The sequence below is a fragment of the Talpa occidentalis genome, unplaced genomic scaffold, assembly GCF_014898055.3.
Source record: "Talpa occidentalis isolate TD23 unplaced genomic scaffold, MPIMG_talOcc4v2.1 talOcc4.11, whole genome shotgun sequence".
Taxonomy (NCBI): Eukaryota; Metazoa; Chordata; class Mammalia; order Eulipotyphla; family Talpidae; genus Talpa; species Talpa occidentalis.
The window spans coordinates 64,434,405-64,453,706 of record NW_023601104.1 but is presented as its reverse complement, the minus strand read 5'-3'; the positions used below and the strand labels follow the sequence as shown (position 1 = coordinate 64,453,706).

General features: G+C 43.9%; 1 protein-coding gene across 4 annotated transcripts in view; it reads right to left on the bottom strand.

Moving 5' to 3' along the window:
* The window catches only part of SAMD4A (sterile alpha motif domain containing 4A), a 204,355-nt gene that overhangs the window by 45,034 nt on the left and 140,019 nt on the right, over positions 1 to 19,302 (bottom strand). For 3 of the 4 annotated variants that reach the window (XM_054690487.1, XM_037503373.2, XM_037503374.2), the window contains exon 3: positions 1,839 to 2,102. The exons of the other annotated variant lie outside the window; for it this stretch is intronic. In XM_054690487.1, coding sequence (XP_054546462.1) covers positions 1,839 to 2,102 — 264 coding nt within the window. The remainder of the gene's footprint in view (positions 1 to 1,838; positions 2,103 to 19,302) is intronic. 4 annotated transcript variants of the gene reach the window in all.

Here is a 19,302-nt window from a genome sequence, read left to right as displayed (position 1 = left end):
CTCATTCATTTTTCTTTAAAAACCTGCTCTTTATTCTTTTCTGGCTTCATCACGCCAGCATACAATGAGCACACTTCACCTATTTTTTGGGGGACTGTCTAAAGTGTACCCAAGACCTTAAAAAAAGATAACAAAGCAAAGCATGAAGAAGGAAGGAAAAAAAAGAAAACCAGCCTACAGACCTCCAGAGACCGGATGGTGCCCCCCCCCCCCCCGCATTCCTCTCTGGGAGAGGTCTGTCTCCTGGAGAACAGCCTTTCTGAGGGACGCTTCCTGCTCTTTCAGGCAAAGGCCAAGGCCTCCTTCCCGTAGTTACCAAGTAGCACTGCACTTTCTTAGAAAGATGCCGTCTAGTTATTCCCCTTCACCGGAAAGGAGCTAGTCCAGAGTGACTTCTGTCTGTCTGCTCCGAAATCTGTCAGCTACTCCGATGCCCCGGTGACAGACACCGAGCTGATCTAAAGCACAATTGAGTCTCACCTGCTTACCATCATCTGGGCTCAGCAGCGTGAGCACACAACCCTGCAGCACACCCTCAGGAGTGGGTTTTGCCAGGTCTCCAAAGTCAGGACACAGTCTCCTAAAAACTGTGACAAAGAGTGTAACACACATCCACTCCTGTCCCATTCCCATAGAGACCCATTTGTCTCACAGCAAAACATCAAAACACAGCCCACTCACTGTGGGCTCTCAGCATAAGCCCGTCACAGATGGGGTGGGATGGCATGGAGTGGGGAGGTTGCAGGCCTGAGCCACTGAGGGGAAGGTTCAAGGAGTGTAGCAGCGAAGCGGCTGCAAATCAGCTGTACCCCATCATTGACCAGTTCCACGATCAGCTTGGTACTCTCTTAAACTTGCGCCTAGGTAATCATGGGCATCTTTCTGTGCCAGGTTTCTGTGGTGGGGAGCAGGGAGGGCACAGAGCTTCCTATGGCCACAGATCCAAGGGAAAGATCAGAACGAGCAAAACCTCAGGACTATTAATGCCAGCAAACAAGGCTCTCTCCTCCCCTCAGTGTTGTGGTCCCCGAAGCATGACTGGCTATTGTTTCCCCATCTAGGATTGTTATTAGTGTGTCTCTGATGAGCATCTTTCCCTAAGGACTTCCCAGTCCTTGAACAACTGGAGTCTAAAAATACAGAATGCCCGTATCCTCTTTGAAGCTTTCATGGGCAATTTGGAAATCTCTGTCTCCTGATGAGTATCTTTCGAAGAGGACAGATTTATTGGGCAAGGTAGGAACATTTATTTATGCTGCACAAAAGGCCTTTTATCACCTACATGCAAATCTTTTATCAGGCTTAAAACACTGTCAGAGAATCTCAATGGTATTTTCTAGTCCCTTAAACAGATGCAGAGACAGGGTTTAAAGATTTCTTTGGATATCAAAGAAAAGGGAGAGAGAAAGGAAGCACTACTATGGTTCTGTATTAAGGGAGATTTAAAAAAAGATCCTGTGGTTTGTTTTGCTAAATTATTGACAGTTCCCTGGCTATGGCAAGGAGCTAGAAGGCTGGAGTAGTCCAGCTTCTTTACACGCAGGGCAGACTGAGGAAGTTACGAGCAAACAGTAGATCCTATCACTGTGAGCTGTGACTCATTTAATTGTCTGCAAGCCAGTGCATAAAGGAAAAAAAAAAAAGGGAGAGGGCATTGACCTCTCTTGCTCCTGATTCCTAGGTTTTGGCAAGCGGCCTTTCGGCCACAGTGAACCCTGGAGCTCTGCGAGGGATGGGGTAACCCAGGAGCCTGGGGAAGGGAGGGGCGCCTCTTCTCCTGCTCACTGTAAGTAAAGGGAGGGACTCTGTTCCCAGTGGTTTCTCGTTTCGTCACTCACCTTTCATACCACTACCTTCTTCTTGGAATGTGTTACGAGCAGTGGTCTGATCTTCTAAGTGTTCACTCCCACCACTTCCTGAAGAGGCTACACTGCTTTGTGGAGACAGGGGGGCATGATCGGATGGGAGGCACTGGGGTCCTCTAGCTCGTAAGTCCTCATGAGACATCCATCCATGTCCTAGAGGCTGGTTTGGCACATTCATGGGTGGGGTAAGGGACACAGATCGTTTCAAAGGGCTGTGGTGTGCCTGGCCTGAGAGAACTGGAAAAAAAAATAAAATGAAATAGGTTATTCCCCCCCCTTTAGCCTGGGCCACAGAAGAACCCAACAATACCTCTTCACCCTGAGAGACGCTGGTAACTGTCTCACAACTCTGTCAGGGGTCACATGGGTTGAATACAGGCCTGGCAGGGTCCTTTCCTTTGGGATTATTGATAAGGATGCTGTCTGTACCTCTTGGTGGGTTGGGTGTCTCCAAAAGGGTGAAACCCCTAGAGCCCACACATCCGGCGTTAGCCCTTGTGAGTGGGGATCCAGTTTTTGTTCTGACTTTAGTAATCAGGACTCATAGCAATGGGCCCATAAATCAGGTGAGGCTTGACAGCCTGGCAAAGTGGACATGTGCCAAGCGTCAAAAGAACATGTGCTGGACAAATTAAAAAAAAAAAAAAAAGCGCACACGAACACTGGCATTCCCCATGTTGTTAGGGAGGACTTGTTGAAGAGCAGGCAGGCTGGGCACCATCTGGGATCTTTGCTGGGCTGAATTAGAAGAAGGTGGACCAACCAGGAGTCAGGGGAGTTATCACCTCTGGAGGCGGTGCAGCCTCAGAGAAGGGCCCAGTGCTCACACCGGGCTCAGGGAATGGGGTACCGCAGCTGTGCATGAAAGGGCCGATTCTTTCCTTTGGCTTCACAGGTTAAGGCCAAACTCATCTTGAAAACACTTCCAGGTAACAAGGCTTTCATTCAGAGGCCAGTGGGGCACTCTCAGTGAGCTGCGAATGGTTTTAACCAGCATGTTCAGCCCTTCCGTGCAGTAGGCGACAACTGCCTAGCCCCAGTTTTTAATTTATTTTCCAGAAAACTAGGAAAAAGCAACAAAACTCACATAACTGGCCAAATTAAATTGAGGTCATTCAAGGGAAGGACTGAACCAAAATCAACGCCGAGGGAGCCGACGTTACCCTTGGATGGTTTTTCTGGGCGTGTAAAGTGACAACTTTACAAAATAAGTCTATTCATAACATTCACTCAGCACTGGTTCCTGACAGGTCCAGTTTATTTTCACTGCTGTAGTACTAACATGGACTCCAGCCACATGCATTTTGAAACATTTTTCAGGGAAGCCATTAAATTCCATCTCAGGCGCTATCCCCTCCAATGAGGTATTTGTTGTCCTAAGTCTGGACGGGCACTTCTCTGCTGGACATGATCTTTCTGTGTTTTTTAATAAGCAGCCCTGACATCCCAAAGTAAGAAGTTCTGCTCTGTGTTAAGCTGCAATTCTGGGGAGCAGCACCTACGTGAAGACCTGAGCAGTAGAGCACCTTGCCTCCACCTTAAAAGATGGAGACCAGAGCCCAAAAGCTGGTTGTTCCCAAAAAGTGTGTTTGGGTGGAGCTAGTGTGGGTTAGGCTGCTCATGGGCTGGCATGAAGCAGACCCTGAGAGCTCCGGATTCAGAGCTCACACCTCTGTTGTCAGTTTCCATTTGGCTTCATGTCGCCAGAAGGGCAGCTTCGTGTGTGAAGGGGACATCAGAAAGACGAGGAACGTCTCTACTAACAAAAAGGGAGGAAAACACGGGAGCAGCCCAGCTTAGAATTTGTAACCTGAGACATTCTTATTTTGGGTACATTCTATCAAAGGCAAGGAACTATCATCTAACTTTAAAATATGCAAAGGGAACAATGTTTTTAAAAACTGACCTTAACAGGTTGAAATTGCTTCCATTTCCACTAGAGAGACTAGGGAAGAAACTATTTAAAAGGCTCCCTGGAAAATGCATTACTACCTGGTTGGATCAGAATTAGCAAGAGAAAAAGGAAGAAAAATGCAGAAAAAGAAAAATGAAAAGGAAGCAGCAGCAAAAATGAAGAGAGAAGCCAATAGGAAAAGCCAGACATCCAGAAAATCCATTTCATGCCTGTCTAAGTATTTATGTAAAGTTGGGCAGACTTGTTTAGGGCTGCCCCCAGTGCTGGAATGTTCTAGCTTAGGTGTCTTTACTTGCTGGGACCTCTGCAACCATTTCAGAACATCTGGCTGATGCTCTGAATGGTGCCAGTCAGGTGTGCCCCAAATGGAAGTGGAGGGTCTTCTTCACAGAATTAGGTGAGTCTGAAACCATAGAAAAAGGCCCTTCCAAAGAGACACACAGCTTGGAGCTGGCAGAACCCTTGGCACCTGGCCTTGTTAGGAGTGACCGTGCATCGTAGCCATCGTGGCAACACTGCTGAGGGGGTCCCCAACTTTGGATGCTGAGAACAATACCACACATATATCAGCTGAATTCTACTAACAAATTCGCTTCTTTATACCTAAAGTTTTCTTAAAAATCCACTCTCTCCCCCACAGATAGATATCCTTGGGGAGGCTGTTGATCCACCAGCTAGTAATAATGGAATTAAATGTTTACCTACCTTATAGGACTTTTAGAGATTTATCCACAGAAATCTACACCCATTTCTTCATATATTCCCTAGCTTAGCTGAAATCACAGGGGATATGACAGGACTGTGGCCTCTGCCTCTGATAAAAAATAATTTATATCTGATTGCCAGAGCCAGAGTCCTTTCCCAAAGGCTTCCTACTAAGATCCCACCCTGTCTATAGCATACAGACTCCCACAGCTGGCACCAAACTCAGAAATGTCTCCTTAGGAAGTCAACCTGCCATGGCAACCAAGAAAATGCCTCAGTCTAAGCTCCTGGTTTGCAGAGAGGCCTGTGGCTTTAGAGCCAGGCTGACGTCATACATAAATCAAACTCTTGCTGGGCAAATACCTCGTTTCTCCAAAGGCAGCTGAGGGCCAGGGGCAGGACAGGCTGGTCTCCCCGTTGGAAGCTGACTGTAGGGGGCAGGTGACCTGCCAACAGTGCTGCTTTGGGGGTGAAGACAAATCTTCAGGTAGAGGTAACAGTGACCAAGAGGCCGATTTTAGTGTTCCTTGGTCTTCTGGAGTAATTTGGCATAAAGTGGCAGAAAATAACAAATGCCACAGGTAGAATGAGTGCGAGAAAACAGGGCACGCAGTTGTGGGGTGAATGAGGTGGCCAGTGGCAGAGTTGTAGGGGGGATCCTTTTCTTGTTTTAACTCACAACTCATCTGAAGTGGAGACAGAAGAAGAAATGGACAGCCAGGCAAAAGTAAATTAAAAAAAATTCTTTCCTTTGCATGGAGAGGGGAGAGTTGAGAAAACAGACTTCTGAGCAGTTTTTCAGCACTACTGTTATCTGCCCAGAACCACTCTAGCTCGAGGCTGACTTGCTGACTGCCAGCTACCAGACAGCGGCTACTGCTCCATCCAGACCTGGCTGCCCCAAAGGCTGCAGAGCTAAGCAACCTTGACAAAAATCTCAACTAGATTAGAAATTGGCATATGCCAGCCGAATCGAGGCCCTAAATTTCTGCTGCTTTTATGCCTTTATAATGGCTGCGTAGGGGTGTAACACTATGTTTCAGGGTGGATTCATTATATTGAAAATCATACTAAAGATTTCTCAGGGGAGCAAATAGTGCCTCTTTTGCTCTGAAAGAAATGAAGCTAAAACTTAACCTTGGGTATAGTATCGACTGAAAATTGCTTATATATTTAGAAATTTCTGTGAGAATTTCAGGTTTGTACACATGTATATACACATATATGCATAACATATCAATAGAATAATTTTGGGAACATTTATAAATTCAAGTGAACCAACCATAATAATATTGAATACATTCAGTTGAAATATAGGAAAAGCAGCTAAAAATAATCTTGCTTCAGCAGCCGAGTGGTGTGACACGAGTTCAGGGGGCTGTAGAATCGAGAAATACATTCAGTCACCCCATTCATGACCATCTAACTTCTCTGACCTCATCTCATCCTATGATTTCTTTTTCATCTCCAAGCATCTTTATGAGAATCTGTTCAATGCCTTTTTAGCAGAAAATACAATACCTGGCTCTGAGAATTCTGTCCTTTTAAGTGTTTTTTTGGAAGCATGGAAATCAGATTTCTTTCCCATTTCCTTTGACCAACCTTGACTTTGTCTCAATTTTTAATTATTGAAATGAGATTCAGGAAAAGACTTTTCAGGATGGTTGGCTTCCTTCTGAATAAGGACATTAAATATTCCCATACTCCTAATGTCACCTCTTTCATCAAACCAAATAACCTGTCTTCCCAGCCCAAGACAGGCTGGGTTCTGCACCATCACGAAATCCTTATAAGTTCAGCTACAGAAATGATTTGTAGTTTGAATCTTTTTACTGCCTAGGCTAGTCTCCCCATTTCTAATTCAGAAAGTTGTCCTCACAGAAAAACTTGTACTTTGCTGATTTCTTGAATTGCTGATGTTCATATGCTGGAATGCCAGCCAATGGTTACCACAACTAAACTTTACGAAAATACACTGTAATTTATGGTTTTAAAAAAAATAGAATGAGGAGAACAAACATTTGCATGTTATTTTAAAAGATTAACTTAGATTTTCTTTCCTGAATTAAATTAGGATTTCTTTCCTGTATTAACAGGGAATAGTCTCTGTCTACGTTGCCTTAGCAATGTTTTCTAGACCTGCACCCAAAAGAAAGTCAGAAGTACCAGCAGAACCTTGGCTTAATACACCATTTTGAGGGGCTCATAACACAAAATTCTTAAGTTTGGTGCAAGAGATGGTTTAAGATAGTCCAGCTTAAAAGATGCAAAGCTTAACCCATTGCCAGCTACAAAAAGGGTCTGGTTTCAAAGTTTTTGGGGGGTTTCTGTCCTCCTCCAAGTTTAGGCCTGCTTGGCAGGAATGTTTTGGTGCCATCCCAAGCACTTCTTCTGAGGGCACTGATTTCAGAGCACCTAAGGAGTTGCTATTGCAGGGTTTCCATTTTGAAAGAGCGCTGTTAACACCACTTATATGATGTTTCAGGCACTTGCTTAAAAAAAAAAAAAGGCCATTTTAGCAAGGTGCAGTGGTGAAACATTAGACCCCGGGGTCCTCTTCTTTAGTTGGTTTTTGTGGTGCCACAACCAGTAATCTGAAGCCCTGTGGTAGGAATCTTTGGGGAAGAAAAGATTAATAGTCCTGCAAAAACACACTTTTCAAAAGAAACCAAACAAACAAAAAACAAAACCGGAGTGTTTGATCAGTGACATCATGCAGGAAAAAAAAAAAAAAAAGACAAAATGACACCAGTCACATTTATGGCCAAGGACAGATTTGTGTCAGGGGAAGGGGCAGGGGAGTATTAATTACTAAGGTTAAAGTTAACATGCTGTGCCATCATTGCTTCAGGGAATAGATTAAAAGAAAATCTGGAAGGTTATGAGCCTCAACTCTGCATGCTTGCTCTCTGCTTCTTATCCAAAGGCTTGGAAAACCAGAGCTCACAACATCTGGACACCAGAAAATGATTCCCCCAAACAACTTCAGACTCCACCTCATTCTGGTGTAAGAAGAGAGAGGACATGCTACAAAGCAAAGACGTGGTTGATGGACAAGATGTGGTTGATGTTCCCCACAAGTCCAAGGAGGGAGCCACACTCTCTGGGCAGAGAAAGTGTATACTTGCTGTGTCACAAAACACATAAGAGGAACTTGCAAAGAACATTGTACGGGATCGACAAACACACACAGCCAAACTGCTTTCCTTGCATTAAACCTCATTTCCATAAAGCACTGAAATGAAGGAATTCTGATGCAGGGAAAAGTCCCTCGAGAAGCTTTTCCAATATTATGAGTCCTGGTCACTGGTGTCAGCTATTACTACTCCACAGAGGGCTCACCCTCTGGGCAGATCAAAGAGAGGTGTGTTTCTGCCTTCACATTATCACTTAAACATTTGGGCTTTTAAGAAGTAAATTAGAATGCTTTTGGCAGACTTTTATTGCTGCATTACTCTTTGGTACATTTCATTTATCCTCTTTTGTCAGTTTCCATAATGGCAATACTGGGTGTCATCCAGTGGAAAATCTATTTTAGATAACCACTTTTTGACTTTACATTGTCATTATTTATGAAATAAGTCAGAAAAGAAGCCAGTATATACATTTTGGAGAAATCAGAATCTTACAGGTTAACTTCAAATCAAGCAGTTGGAAAAGGAAATTTCCAAATCCTGTCAGTCCATTCTATCGAAACCAATAACATCAATTATGGAAGTAATTAGATATCATTGAAGCAGGTGTTTAAGCCAATTCAATAGACTGGGATCAGGGCAAACATTTCTAAAGTTCCTGTATATTGGTATAACTTTTTACTTTCCTGTACTGTATATTTTTCCATGTCTATAATTAAATATACGTGCGTAAGCCTTAGTATGTCCATGGAATTTTGACCTACATAGAAAATGATATCCAGAATGAGTTTAGAGTGAGCTGCATAATTTGAATCATTTTTTTAATATAAAGAAAACAACTTAGTCAAGCAAGTGCCAGGAATGGACCTAGCTGCTTTCCTTTTTAGTTTTCCAACAAACTGCCCATCTAAATATACAATAAAAATGATCTGGTCACTGTGTTTAAGGAAAAGAGAGCAGAGAAGTTCAGAAAGACAGATGCTTGATGAAAAAACTTCCCTCCTACCTCTTTTTCAAAAGCTAACTCTAAAATGTAACTGCAATTACTTCAACTTGCATGCCCACCCAGGAAGGGCTTCTGCCCTGTGTCTAACAACTCCTGGGCTGCTGAGAGTGAGGACAAGTAAGACAACCTAAGTTTCGAACTGTAAGCAGCCAGGATTTCATGGCTAAGCAGTCAAACTCTCCTTGGAGCGTCATGAATGGCCAGAATCAGTAAAAAATCATCAGGGTATCTTTTTTACAACTTGACACCACTGGTAGCCACACTTGTGCAGAGGAAAATCGGGCCAATCACTTGAAAAGGCCTCACAAAGGATATTTTAAAACCTTGTCTACTACTGTCTTGAGCGTAACTACAGGCCAAGTCTTCACTGCCACTGGAGCTTAAAAGCTCCCAGATAAGCAGGCAAGGTGGCTCTGAAGTGCAAGAGCACCGATTAGGCCAGTCCCAGCATCATTAAGGAGATGCCCAAATCCTGTTGCTCATCAGGGTCTCAACTCAGCACCAAGCAAACGCATGAATGGTGCCAACATTTTCTGAGCATGAAACTCTGAACTTGGCCTTGATCACACAACAATCTTTTTTTCTTTCTTTTCTAGTGTTAGGAGAGGGTTATAAAGAGAGAAATTATGTAGTCCTGACTAATTCTTAACTTAGCTCCTTGATCAAAGAATGAGAACCAGAGATTCTCAGCTAACAGGGCAATTTACTGATTAGGGAATTGGTTCTTGTTTTCATTAAAGCATTCAATCTAAATGTCAAATGTAACAATACACACAAATGACCATTCAACAAAACGACAATTTGGGCTCACACTGCTAATTAGACAATTTTTTTTGTTAATTAAGAGAAATTGGATGCTTTAGGCTCTCCTGGCTTCTTAATCATGTTTGATTGAATCACCATGTGATTGAAGACAAGCAATGAGGCTGCACACAACCCAGTTCCTGCTTCCGCTACACCTTCAGCCTCTTCCCGAATTCTACACTGTCACAACCCGATCGTGTGGGTGTTGGAACACGGTAAGACTGGTTCTGTGTTTGTAAAATTGATTTACTGTGATCTGTAATTACACATAATGATTTGAATTTTTGACTTGGCACTGCATTTTTCATTTAAACCGTACCACTCTTCTCTACCCAAGAGAAATAGCCTTTACGTAATTGCTCTCAACTCATCTACTTGGGTATTATAAATCAGCCCTGCTATAAAAGATTTCCAGCAACACTGCAAGCATGAAGTTCCTGGCAGAATTCAGCCCCCAGGACCGTCTACTTTAAGGACAGGAATTGAAGTGCATTCATTTCTTGTTGGCTATGAGATGGGGGGTGGGGGTTGGGTGTTGGGGTTTTCAGATCCAGCAGCAATGAGAACAGGCTGAGAGGGCCAGCAGAGAGTCTGGGCTGAGTCCAAATGGCCCGTGTGGATTCACAGATCAACTCCCTTTGCACCTCATCTATTTCTGGGTTTCCCTTCCTGGGTCATACACACAGAATGTCTATGTTCCTCTATTACATCTTGTAGACCACTGAGCCCATGACTCACAGACTCTGTGTCTGCAAATTCACTTTCTTGCTAAAATTTATTTGTAATCCCCAAATCAGTGCCTGAAACACTCTCATGGTCTTTCATGGATATGAACAGAGTGGCAAAAAAAAGTGTGAGCAGCTGATGTGCATTTTCCTAACTGAGGTCAAACAGGTGTTGCTTTGCCCCCCTGGGTCAACTCTCATACTGTAAATAAGCGGACTTTTAAGGTATGTTTGACACCATTTAAAAAAAAATGTTGGTGTTCTTGTTTTGTTTTGTTTTTTGTTTTTAAATTACTCCCAAGCACAGTGTTGAGTTGCTGGCTAGTGTTTCTAAGTGCAAGAAGGCTGTGATGTGCTTGATGGAGAAAAAATATCTATCAGATAAGCTTTCTTCAGCAATGAGTTATAGGGCTATTGGCAGAGTTCAATGTTAATGCATCAGCAATATATATTAAATAAGATGTCTTTAAACACACATACATACACACATACACACAAGTTATGTGCTAATCAGTACATGAGAATGTTGCGACTGGAGGCTTTCAGAAACCCAACCCTGTGTTTCCCCCAGGAGCAATGGGTCAGTATTTGCTAAACCAGCTGTAAAGGCCGGACTGGGCACAGGTGCAGGTTTTCTGATCCCATGCAGACTGGGTAAAGGAGTCAGAGTCCTCAGTGGTTTTGCAGGTTTTTTATTTGGGGTTCACCAGGCATATGGCAGGCAGGGGTGCTGGCTGGGGGGCTGGGAGGCTGGCAGGCCTCCCAGCCCCCAGCAAGTCCTCACTCTATCTGGGCTCTCTAGCGTTCGTTCTGCTGCTTCTCGGCTGCGGCTGCGGCTGCGGCTGCGGCGGCTGCTGCTGCTGGTGCTGGTGCTGGTGCTGCTGGCGTCCCCCCGTGATGCCGCCCTTAAAAGCACAGTCTTAGCTCAGCTGAATCCCATCTACCTATGCCCACACCCTATTCCAGGTGCCCACCATCAGGCATGCATTCAGGACAAGGATCCATCATCTATCCTGATGGCGGAAGGGCAGAAAAGCCTGATATTTTCTTTACCCTACAATCCACCTCCTCAGGGTTTTCTGCCATACAGTCTATACATATATACACAATTTTCTAAGCAAACAAACAATGCAGCCATGGCCCACAAAAGCAAATACATCAAATAACAAAATACAACATAACAAAATACAACAGAACACAAATAAGTCCAGGCAGGGCACCAACCAAGTGCAAAAGACAATTATTGGTACCAGCAGATGAGCCACCAAATCTGCTGCCGAAGGCACTGCTCATACGAGGGAGGGGAATCACACACGGCATCTGCTATAACACACCAGGAGCCGTCAGGCTTCCTGGCCTTCTCTGGCTGTAGTCTCGGCTACAAGGCACACACAGCATCCACCCCCAGGATGCACTAGCTCTGGGATTGGCAATTTTATTCTGTTGGGGGTAATCGCCAACCCTCAGGGTTTCTGTCTGCAGTCGCTCCAACACTCGGCCTTCATGGCCACCCATGCGACTCACAGACCCCTGCTCTCAAGCCAACCCACTGCACAAGCACATGGGTTGGGGATCCAAACTTTGCATTTGGCTTGGGCTCCACCCCAAGCCACATTCCCCACCCGTCCCCCAAGGACGGGCTTCTCAGCTCCTCACCCTCACTCAAGAATGAGCAGGGCATCACCCATAGGTGATTTTACGAGACTCGCAGGGCTTCAGCATACCCAGGCTGCTTAACAGCCGCTTTAGGGCTTCTCAACTTAGCATCAGTACCAGCTTTTGCCACCTTAGTTGGCTTTTCTCCTCCACCTGGCCACTGGGCATACACAGGCTGCTTTTGGCCATCTAGGCCCACTGGCCACCCCCAGATTCTCAAAAAATAAACATAACCTGCTAAGGTCCTCCGCCTTCTGGCGGGATTGTCAGTCCAAAATCATCAGTTAATCAGTCTATCAGTCCATTGGCCTCTCCCTGCTTCAGCAATGGCCTGCTGCCTCAGGGGTCATTGGCTGGTCCTTTCCGGTGTCGTTGGCTGGTCCTATCCGGTGTCGTTGGCTGGTCCTTTCCGGTGTCTTTGGCTGGTCCTTTTGGGCGTCTCCTTCACGCCAGGTCTCATCCTGTAGCTCGTGGACGTATCCATCTTCTATACCGCCATGGTGCCTCCAGCGTCGTCACAGGCAAAGTCTGTTCTCCTTAGTCCCTCCAGGTCTTCGGAGGGCTCCAATACCCGTCTGCATGGATCTTGCCGACTTACGCCAATTGTAAGGGACAGGACTGACCACAGTGCGGGTTTTCTGATCCCATGCAGACCGGGTAAAGGAGCAGTCAGAGTCCTCAGTGGTTTTGCAGGTTTTTTATTTGGGGTTCACCAGGCATATGGCAGGCAGGGGTGCTGGCTGGGGGGCTGGGAGGCTGGCAGGCCTCCCAGCCCCCAGCAAGTCCTCACTCTATCTGGGCTCTCTAGCGTTCGTTCTGCTGCTTCTCGGCTTCGGCTTCGGCTGCGGCTGCGGCTGCGGCTGCGGCTGCGGCTGCGGCTGCGGCGGCTGCTGCTGCTGGTGCTGGTGCTGGTGCTGCTGGCGTCCCCCCGTGATGCCGCCCTTAAAAGCACAGTCTTAGCTCAGCTGAATCCCATCTACCTATGCCCACACCCTATTCCAGGTGCCCACCATCAGGCATGCATTCAGGACAAGGATACATCATCTATCCTGATGGCGGAAGGGCAGAAAAGCCTGATATTTTCTTTACCCTACACCAGCCTTCACAGCAATTTTACAGAACACAACTATTACAGTTAGTGAAAATTGGCTGAATGTATACAATGTTACAGACTCTTCATTTCACTCTCATTTTTGGACATTTTTGTCACATTTACCACATTTTTGCCTTCAGCTAGTGGTTCTCATCAACCATGGGTGTACGTTTGGTCCCTGGAGCCTTAAAAAAATTCTTGATGCCCAGGCCCCATTCCAGACCAAGTACCTGCAAATCCCTGTGTGGGGATGGAGCACTGGAAATTTCAGATGCACCAATGGTGTTTACGGCCAGTCAGGGCTGAGGAAACCCTAACCTGTACTTTCTTCTTGGCCTCAGTATTCTTCCCAAACTCTCTCCCATGTCCTGGATATAAAAAACTCGCCCCCCCCTCCCCGAGATTGGCTGCTGCTTCTGTCTGCTCTTCAGAAAACTCCCCCTCATCCTCCAAAGATTAGGTTATTTCAAGTGACTTTTAAAAGACAGTCTACGAATCATTTCTCTTACCAAAGGCTTGCTTGCTTTGGGCACACATGCAGTATTCTGCTCAGTCTCTTCCTCCTAGGATTTTATTATTCTTGCCCTGCCCGTTTGGTAAAATAAATGATATTTTGGTACCAGAAGTCCAAACCGAATGGGCAGTAATGTCTAGGGACTCCCTTGACAAATGTTTTGACTCCTCAGCAGTAGTGCCTGCCTCTTGGTGTGGCTGTTTCACTCTTGCTAAGCAGTGAACCTAGGCCCTCTCTGAACATGAATCAACTGTAGGGCACATTTACTCTTAGTTTGGAAATTTGGTTGGCAAGATCATAACCAATTCACAAAGAACAGAAAAAAAAAATGTGCTCTAGAGCCACAGGTCAGCAGCATTAGCATCATCTGGGAGCTTGTTAGAAAGGCTGTTCTCTCAGGCTTCACCCCAGGCCTATTGAGTCAGGATCTGCATTTTAAGATCCCAGGAGACCTATTTGCACATCCAAGGTTAAGATGCATTGGCTACGCATTCGGCTCTGACTTGCTGGCTTGGCACTTGGTCTCTTGAAGTTGGGGGTAGTGCCAAATTCAGCTGAAGTGAGAATTCAGGATTTGGGTTAGAAGGTCAAATGAACTTTCTGTGCCTCAGTGTCCCCCATTAATAGATATCAAATGTAACATCACGGGATTTGGAAAAATCAAGCCATGTAATATACATGAAAGTGTTCTGCCAACCTTAATGGATTATGGAAATATTAGTTATTATCTGTTAGAGTAAGGATAATTCAATATAAGCCAGTACTGCTAATGGAAAAATCAACTCAAAGTGTTAGTCACTCTAGTGATATTCGTGGAACACTGTCAGCATATCATATGTAGTAACCTCTGGTTACTAGATAGTATTTCACAGATTCACGAAAGATGAATCTTCCACCATGGCCAATCATACCAAAGAGAGTATGTTCCTTGCTCTTTCAGAATCTTTATCTACACTGGCGAATTTTTCTCTGCCCAAATCAGAACATCCTTTGATTCAGACTCAACTTTGCGTTTCCCACCCCCCGACCCTCATATTTCATTTCTATTTTCTGGAATCACCTTCTTTTCTATTAAATGCTTACACTCAGAACTCCTCACGAGTCTTTTATCCTGAGATTGGTAAGCAATATTGATTGATTGCCTGAAGTCTTATTGAAGATTCTAGGTACTGCCATTATAATTCAACCTAAGAAAATATTACGTGGGTGGGTGATGTTGGGTTCTCTGCATGTAGAAGGGGGTTGAACTTGAAATCAATCATTCATTCATCAAACATCTGTTGAGTGCTCACCATGTGCCCAGCTCTAAAGACCAAGGCACAATAGTGATAAGGCCTTACAGCCCAGTGTATGCTCTCTCAGTGCCTCTGAGCCAATATCCTAAAATACTTAGTGCAATTATGCAGTGACTTTCTCATTTGGACAAGATATTTTCCCCACATTACTTATTTTACCTTATTTTTAAAAAGTCTGCTGGGTATACCAACACAACAGCCAGCGAGGGTGTCAGGGTAAAGGAGCTGCCAGCTACTATTGCAGACTAGATTCTGGAAAATCTAGACAAGGGAAGGCATTGAATTATATCATTTCTCCCCCAGCCTGGCTCACCGCAATGTGTTCACTTCTGCAGAGCTTAGGTTCTCATAAAGGGGTGACTGATGGAATGAGAGCTATCTTCACACTCTGTTTCCTTCTTCCCAGCCCTAGGCTGGAGATACTGTACAGTCATATTCCTTATAGACCATGTTTTCTGGTTTTCTGTCTTCTGAAGAGGCCACATGAACATAGCAGGACCAGCTACCATATGCCAAAACTGACTAAGCGCCAAATATACACATTGTTTAGATATACAGGCTGTTCATTTAACCCACACTTGAGTCCTTGTGAAGTAGGTGCTATTATTTCTCCCCTCCCCCACTCCCTGAACACATAGTTCACAGATAGGAGGCTGGGGTACAGGGAGGGTAAGGACCTTGTCAAAGATCAGACAGCTAGGATGTGTAAGCCTGCATTCTTAAGTACAATGCTATGTTGCTTCACATGACAGAAAGAACTTGGAATTTAGATTCTGGACCCTGATGAGCACCCAATATCCAAGCCAGGATCTTTTCCATGAACCTGGGCAGGTTCATTGGCTCCTCAGGGTCTCAGTGTCTCATCTGGAAGTTATAACAATGGTAATACTGCTTCTACTTCCCTCCCATGGGTGTTGTGAGATCATATGCTGCCTGCAGATCCATCTACACACAAAACACATCCACCCACCCACCTGTCCCTCCAGCTACCTACCAATTTATCTGACATTTGCAAGGATCTGCCCTCCATTGGGCATTTGCTGGGCACTAGGAAAGACAATGGAGGCCTACTAAGATGGTTGTATGGATGATTCTTTTGAAATGAAAAAGCATGAGTTGTTACCTTCCTATAAAAATATCATAAGCTAATTTTATTCATTCATTCATCCAACAAATAGTAACCATCTCTACACATAGGGCACTGTACAAAAAAAAGTATAATAAAAAGCAAGACTACACAGATGCAAACAGTATCTTCTATCATGTATTATTAAGCCATCACCTTTTATCATTTAGAAGCACACAGAAGCTAGAAGCTGTAAGGTAGTGTTAATATTCTAAGTAACACATTGCATGAAGGTGAAGAACAGCTAAAGGAAGTAAAATTTTCAGGTGATTTTGATTTCAATTAATTTGTCACAGTACCTCAAGGACTAACGAGAGTTTTTGAGGAGGTGATAATGCACCGGGATTGAGATGCTTCTCCAAATCCTGGCCCTCCATTTCAGAACAGTGTCAAGGGAAAAATATGGAGGCAGAAAAAAACACACAACAACTCTTCTCTCTTGCTTCTGTAGTAAATGAACAATGTTTCCTTGACTGCAGGATAGCTATTCCATGCAGTCATTTAAAATCCATGACTCTCAGTAGCATGAAGAGTCCCTAAAACTGAATTAGAAATCACCTGCCCAACCGCACAAAAAAGCATCTCTTTCCACTTGGGCTTTCCCCAAATGGCTCACAAAATTTATGGTTTGGGTCTTGTGTGGGTGTTGCGAGGGCAGAATCAGGCAAGCATCTGCACAAAAGCCAATTCAGGATCTTTTCATTTTAAATGAAATGCTCGAGGAGCAGCAGACAAGAGGAACAGCCTAGTTTTATTTTTCCCTCGAAGATAACCACGATGTTTTTCTAATCAAAAAACTATGCTTCAAGAATGGTTTCCCCTGAAATGAACAGGTGCCCAGGTGCCCGATGGGATGGGATGGTGCTTTTCATTCCTGAGTTCAGCCCTTGAGAGGATGGTGGAAGCAATGCCAAGGTGTTATCAAAAAGTAGATGCTGTTGTTGTTTACAAGCCCAGTGGAGTTGGTCCTGATGGAATTTTAATGATGGTGCCACCTTTCTTGGGTCATTTTTCCAAGAATATTATTTTCAGAAGATCTCACCAGCACTGTAATTTGTTCCCCTCATTTATTTATTTCCTAATTATCTCAGAATTCCAGAAATTTAAGAAGGAGGGCACTTTAAAATGTGTTTGGGGCAGGAAGGCAGCACAGCAGAGTCACTGAGAGCACGGGACTGATGTTTGATGATCTGGGTTCAAATCCTACGAGAAAAATGTTTTAGGAATCACCTGATCCACCCCACCCCTTATCATTTTATCAGTTAGGGAATTAGAGACCTAGAGAGGTAGAGCAATTGCCCAAGGTCACTCAGCAAAGTTGGTATTGAAGCTATAACGGGAACCCCTATGCTTTTGGTCTTTATCATTCATGTGATATGAGTGGTTATTAGTGTTCATATCAATGTCATGGATGGCGAGGGCTAGAATAGTATCCCTCTTACAGGGATGTCACTATTGTAAGACCTAGGCATTCAGATGGTTATTTATGATTTACTGATGCTAGTATCTATAATCTAAAACCATTTAATACCAAAGTAATACATTATAGGACTCAAATGCTGAGGCCTACAGATTTGCACAACAGCATGAATAGTGTAACCCAAAGCAGCAGGTACTAGGGCCTGTAAAAACCATCAGGATTTTTCCAGAATCAGAGAATTTACATCTTTACTCTGGGCTGAGATTTCCAGCTCACTCTGGACACCCTGCATATCTATCCATCTCATATCTGCCGTTGTTCCATTTAATAGCTCTGATCCACCAATTAACACCCGCCATGGGACTCTCTCATTTTCATCTAACTGGTCAGAGAGATTGTCACCACTGATACGGAGTCAAGTATCGTTTGTGGATTGGAAAAAGCAGCATCTTCTTCAGCTAAAGTCTCTATCCATGAGCAACTTGTTTCTCCATTACAATTAATCTTGTTAGTAATGAGTTGGGTTAATAATGAGTTGTATTTATTTAATTTTGTGGTTTTTATTATGGTGATACATTTATGCAGAGATTTACAACTGGGGTGTATATGGAGAGCTAGAAGTCATTGTTCATATACTTAATTATCTAATAAATCAACCAACTTGTCATTTGAAAAGACTGGGTATTTTCACAGGGATGTCACTATTGTTAAGACCTAGGCCTTTGGGATGGTTATTTATGATTTACTGGTGCTTTATAATTAGCAGAACTGCAGAATATGTCATTTTAGAGCCTAAAAAAAACTTCAAAAATCAATTAATCTTTCAATTCTCTACAGCTTAGTTTCCAGACAAGACAATGGAAACCGAGGGAACATTAGTGATGACCAGCCAAAAGTCACATTGCAAATGAGCAGCACTGAGCTCTAGTTCCAGGAATGCTTCTACCTGACAATGGGATCTTGAGGCAGGCTCTTCCCTCCAGATGCAGACCTTACTTTAATACAAATAAGAGCTATCCTATTAGGACAAAGAGTACGATGAGAAGATCACTATCAGGAAAAATGCCAGCTTGAAGAAGGAGTTCTAGGGGAGGTAGAGCTATTTCTGACACTCCCCATTAAAGGTTTAAACTGAACAACAATGGCTATAAATAGCATAAAACTTGGTTTTACTACCTAATTCCTCAAATACCAAAATAATTATGGATAAGATAATTATTCTTTTTTTAGGCTATAAGTATGTACAAAGAGATCTCCATTACATGCCATTCATTCGTGCACATATTCGTGCATTTATTTATTCAACAACTATTCAACATCTGTGGTATGACAGGGAGTTTTGAACAAAGGGAATACTGCCATGAACAAGAGCAGGTCCCTGACCTCTTGGAATTTATATTCAAGTGGGAAAGACAGGTAATATAAACAAGTAAACAAATTAAAACAGCCTTCTGAATTATGCAGAGTTACACTGTTTCCTTCTGGAAACTCACTAAAATGGCAACAAAGGCACATACCCACAAGAAAAAGGATGCAGGAGAGAAGATGACAGGAGATGATATTGGGTATCAGCAGACCACTGAAATCAACAAAATTTTAGAAGCTGGAAAACAGAAGGACACGGGGTAACTGACTCAATAGGCCAAGGAAAGGTGACACATGTGCCCATAACAGAGGTGTATATGGAGAGCTAGAAGTCATTGCTCATATACTTAATTATCTAATAAATCAACCAACTTGTCATTTGAAAAGACTGTTCACACTACCGAAACCCCAACAAGGTTAGGACTCAGAGACCAGTTACTGCTGCAGGCAGGGGTGCAGGGAGGGGTCAAACAGGAGAATTGGTAAAATGTTTGTCTAAGGTACAGGAAGAAGCTTAGATTTTCTCCCCCACCAGGCAACTGTCATCTTGGCATCTATTTCCTAACAGCCCCTGGGAACCTGGCAGGCAGGCCTGAATCTCCCAGGAAGAGGCAAGGATCCCTCTAGGGAACTGTCTGAATCTATGAGAAAAGAATTTCAGGGGGTGATAGGTGAAAGT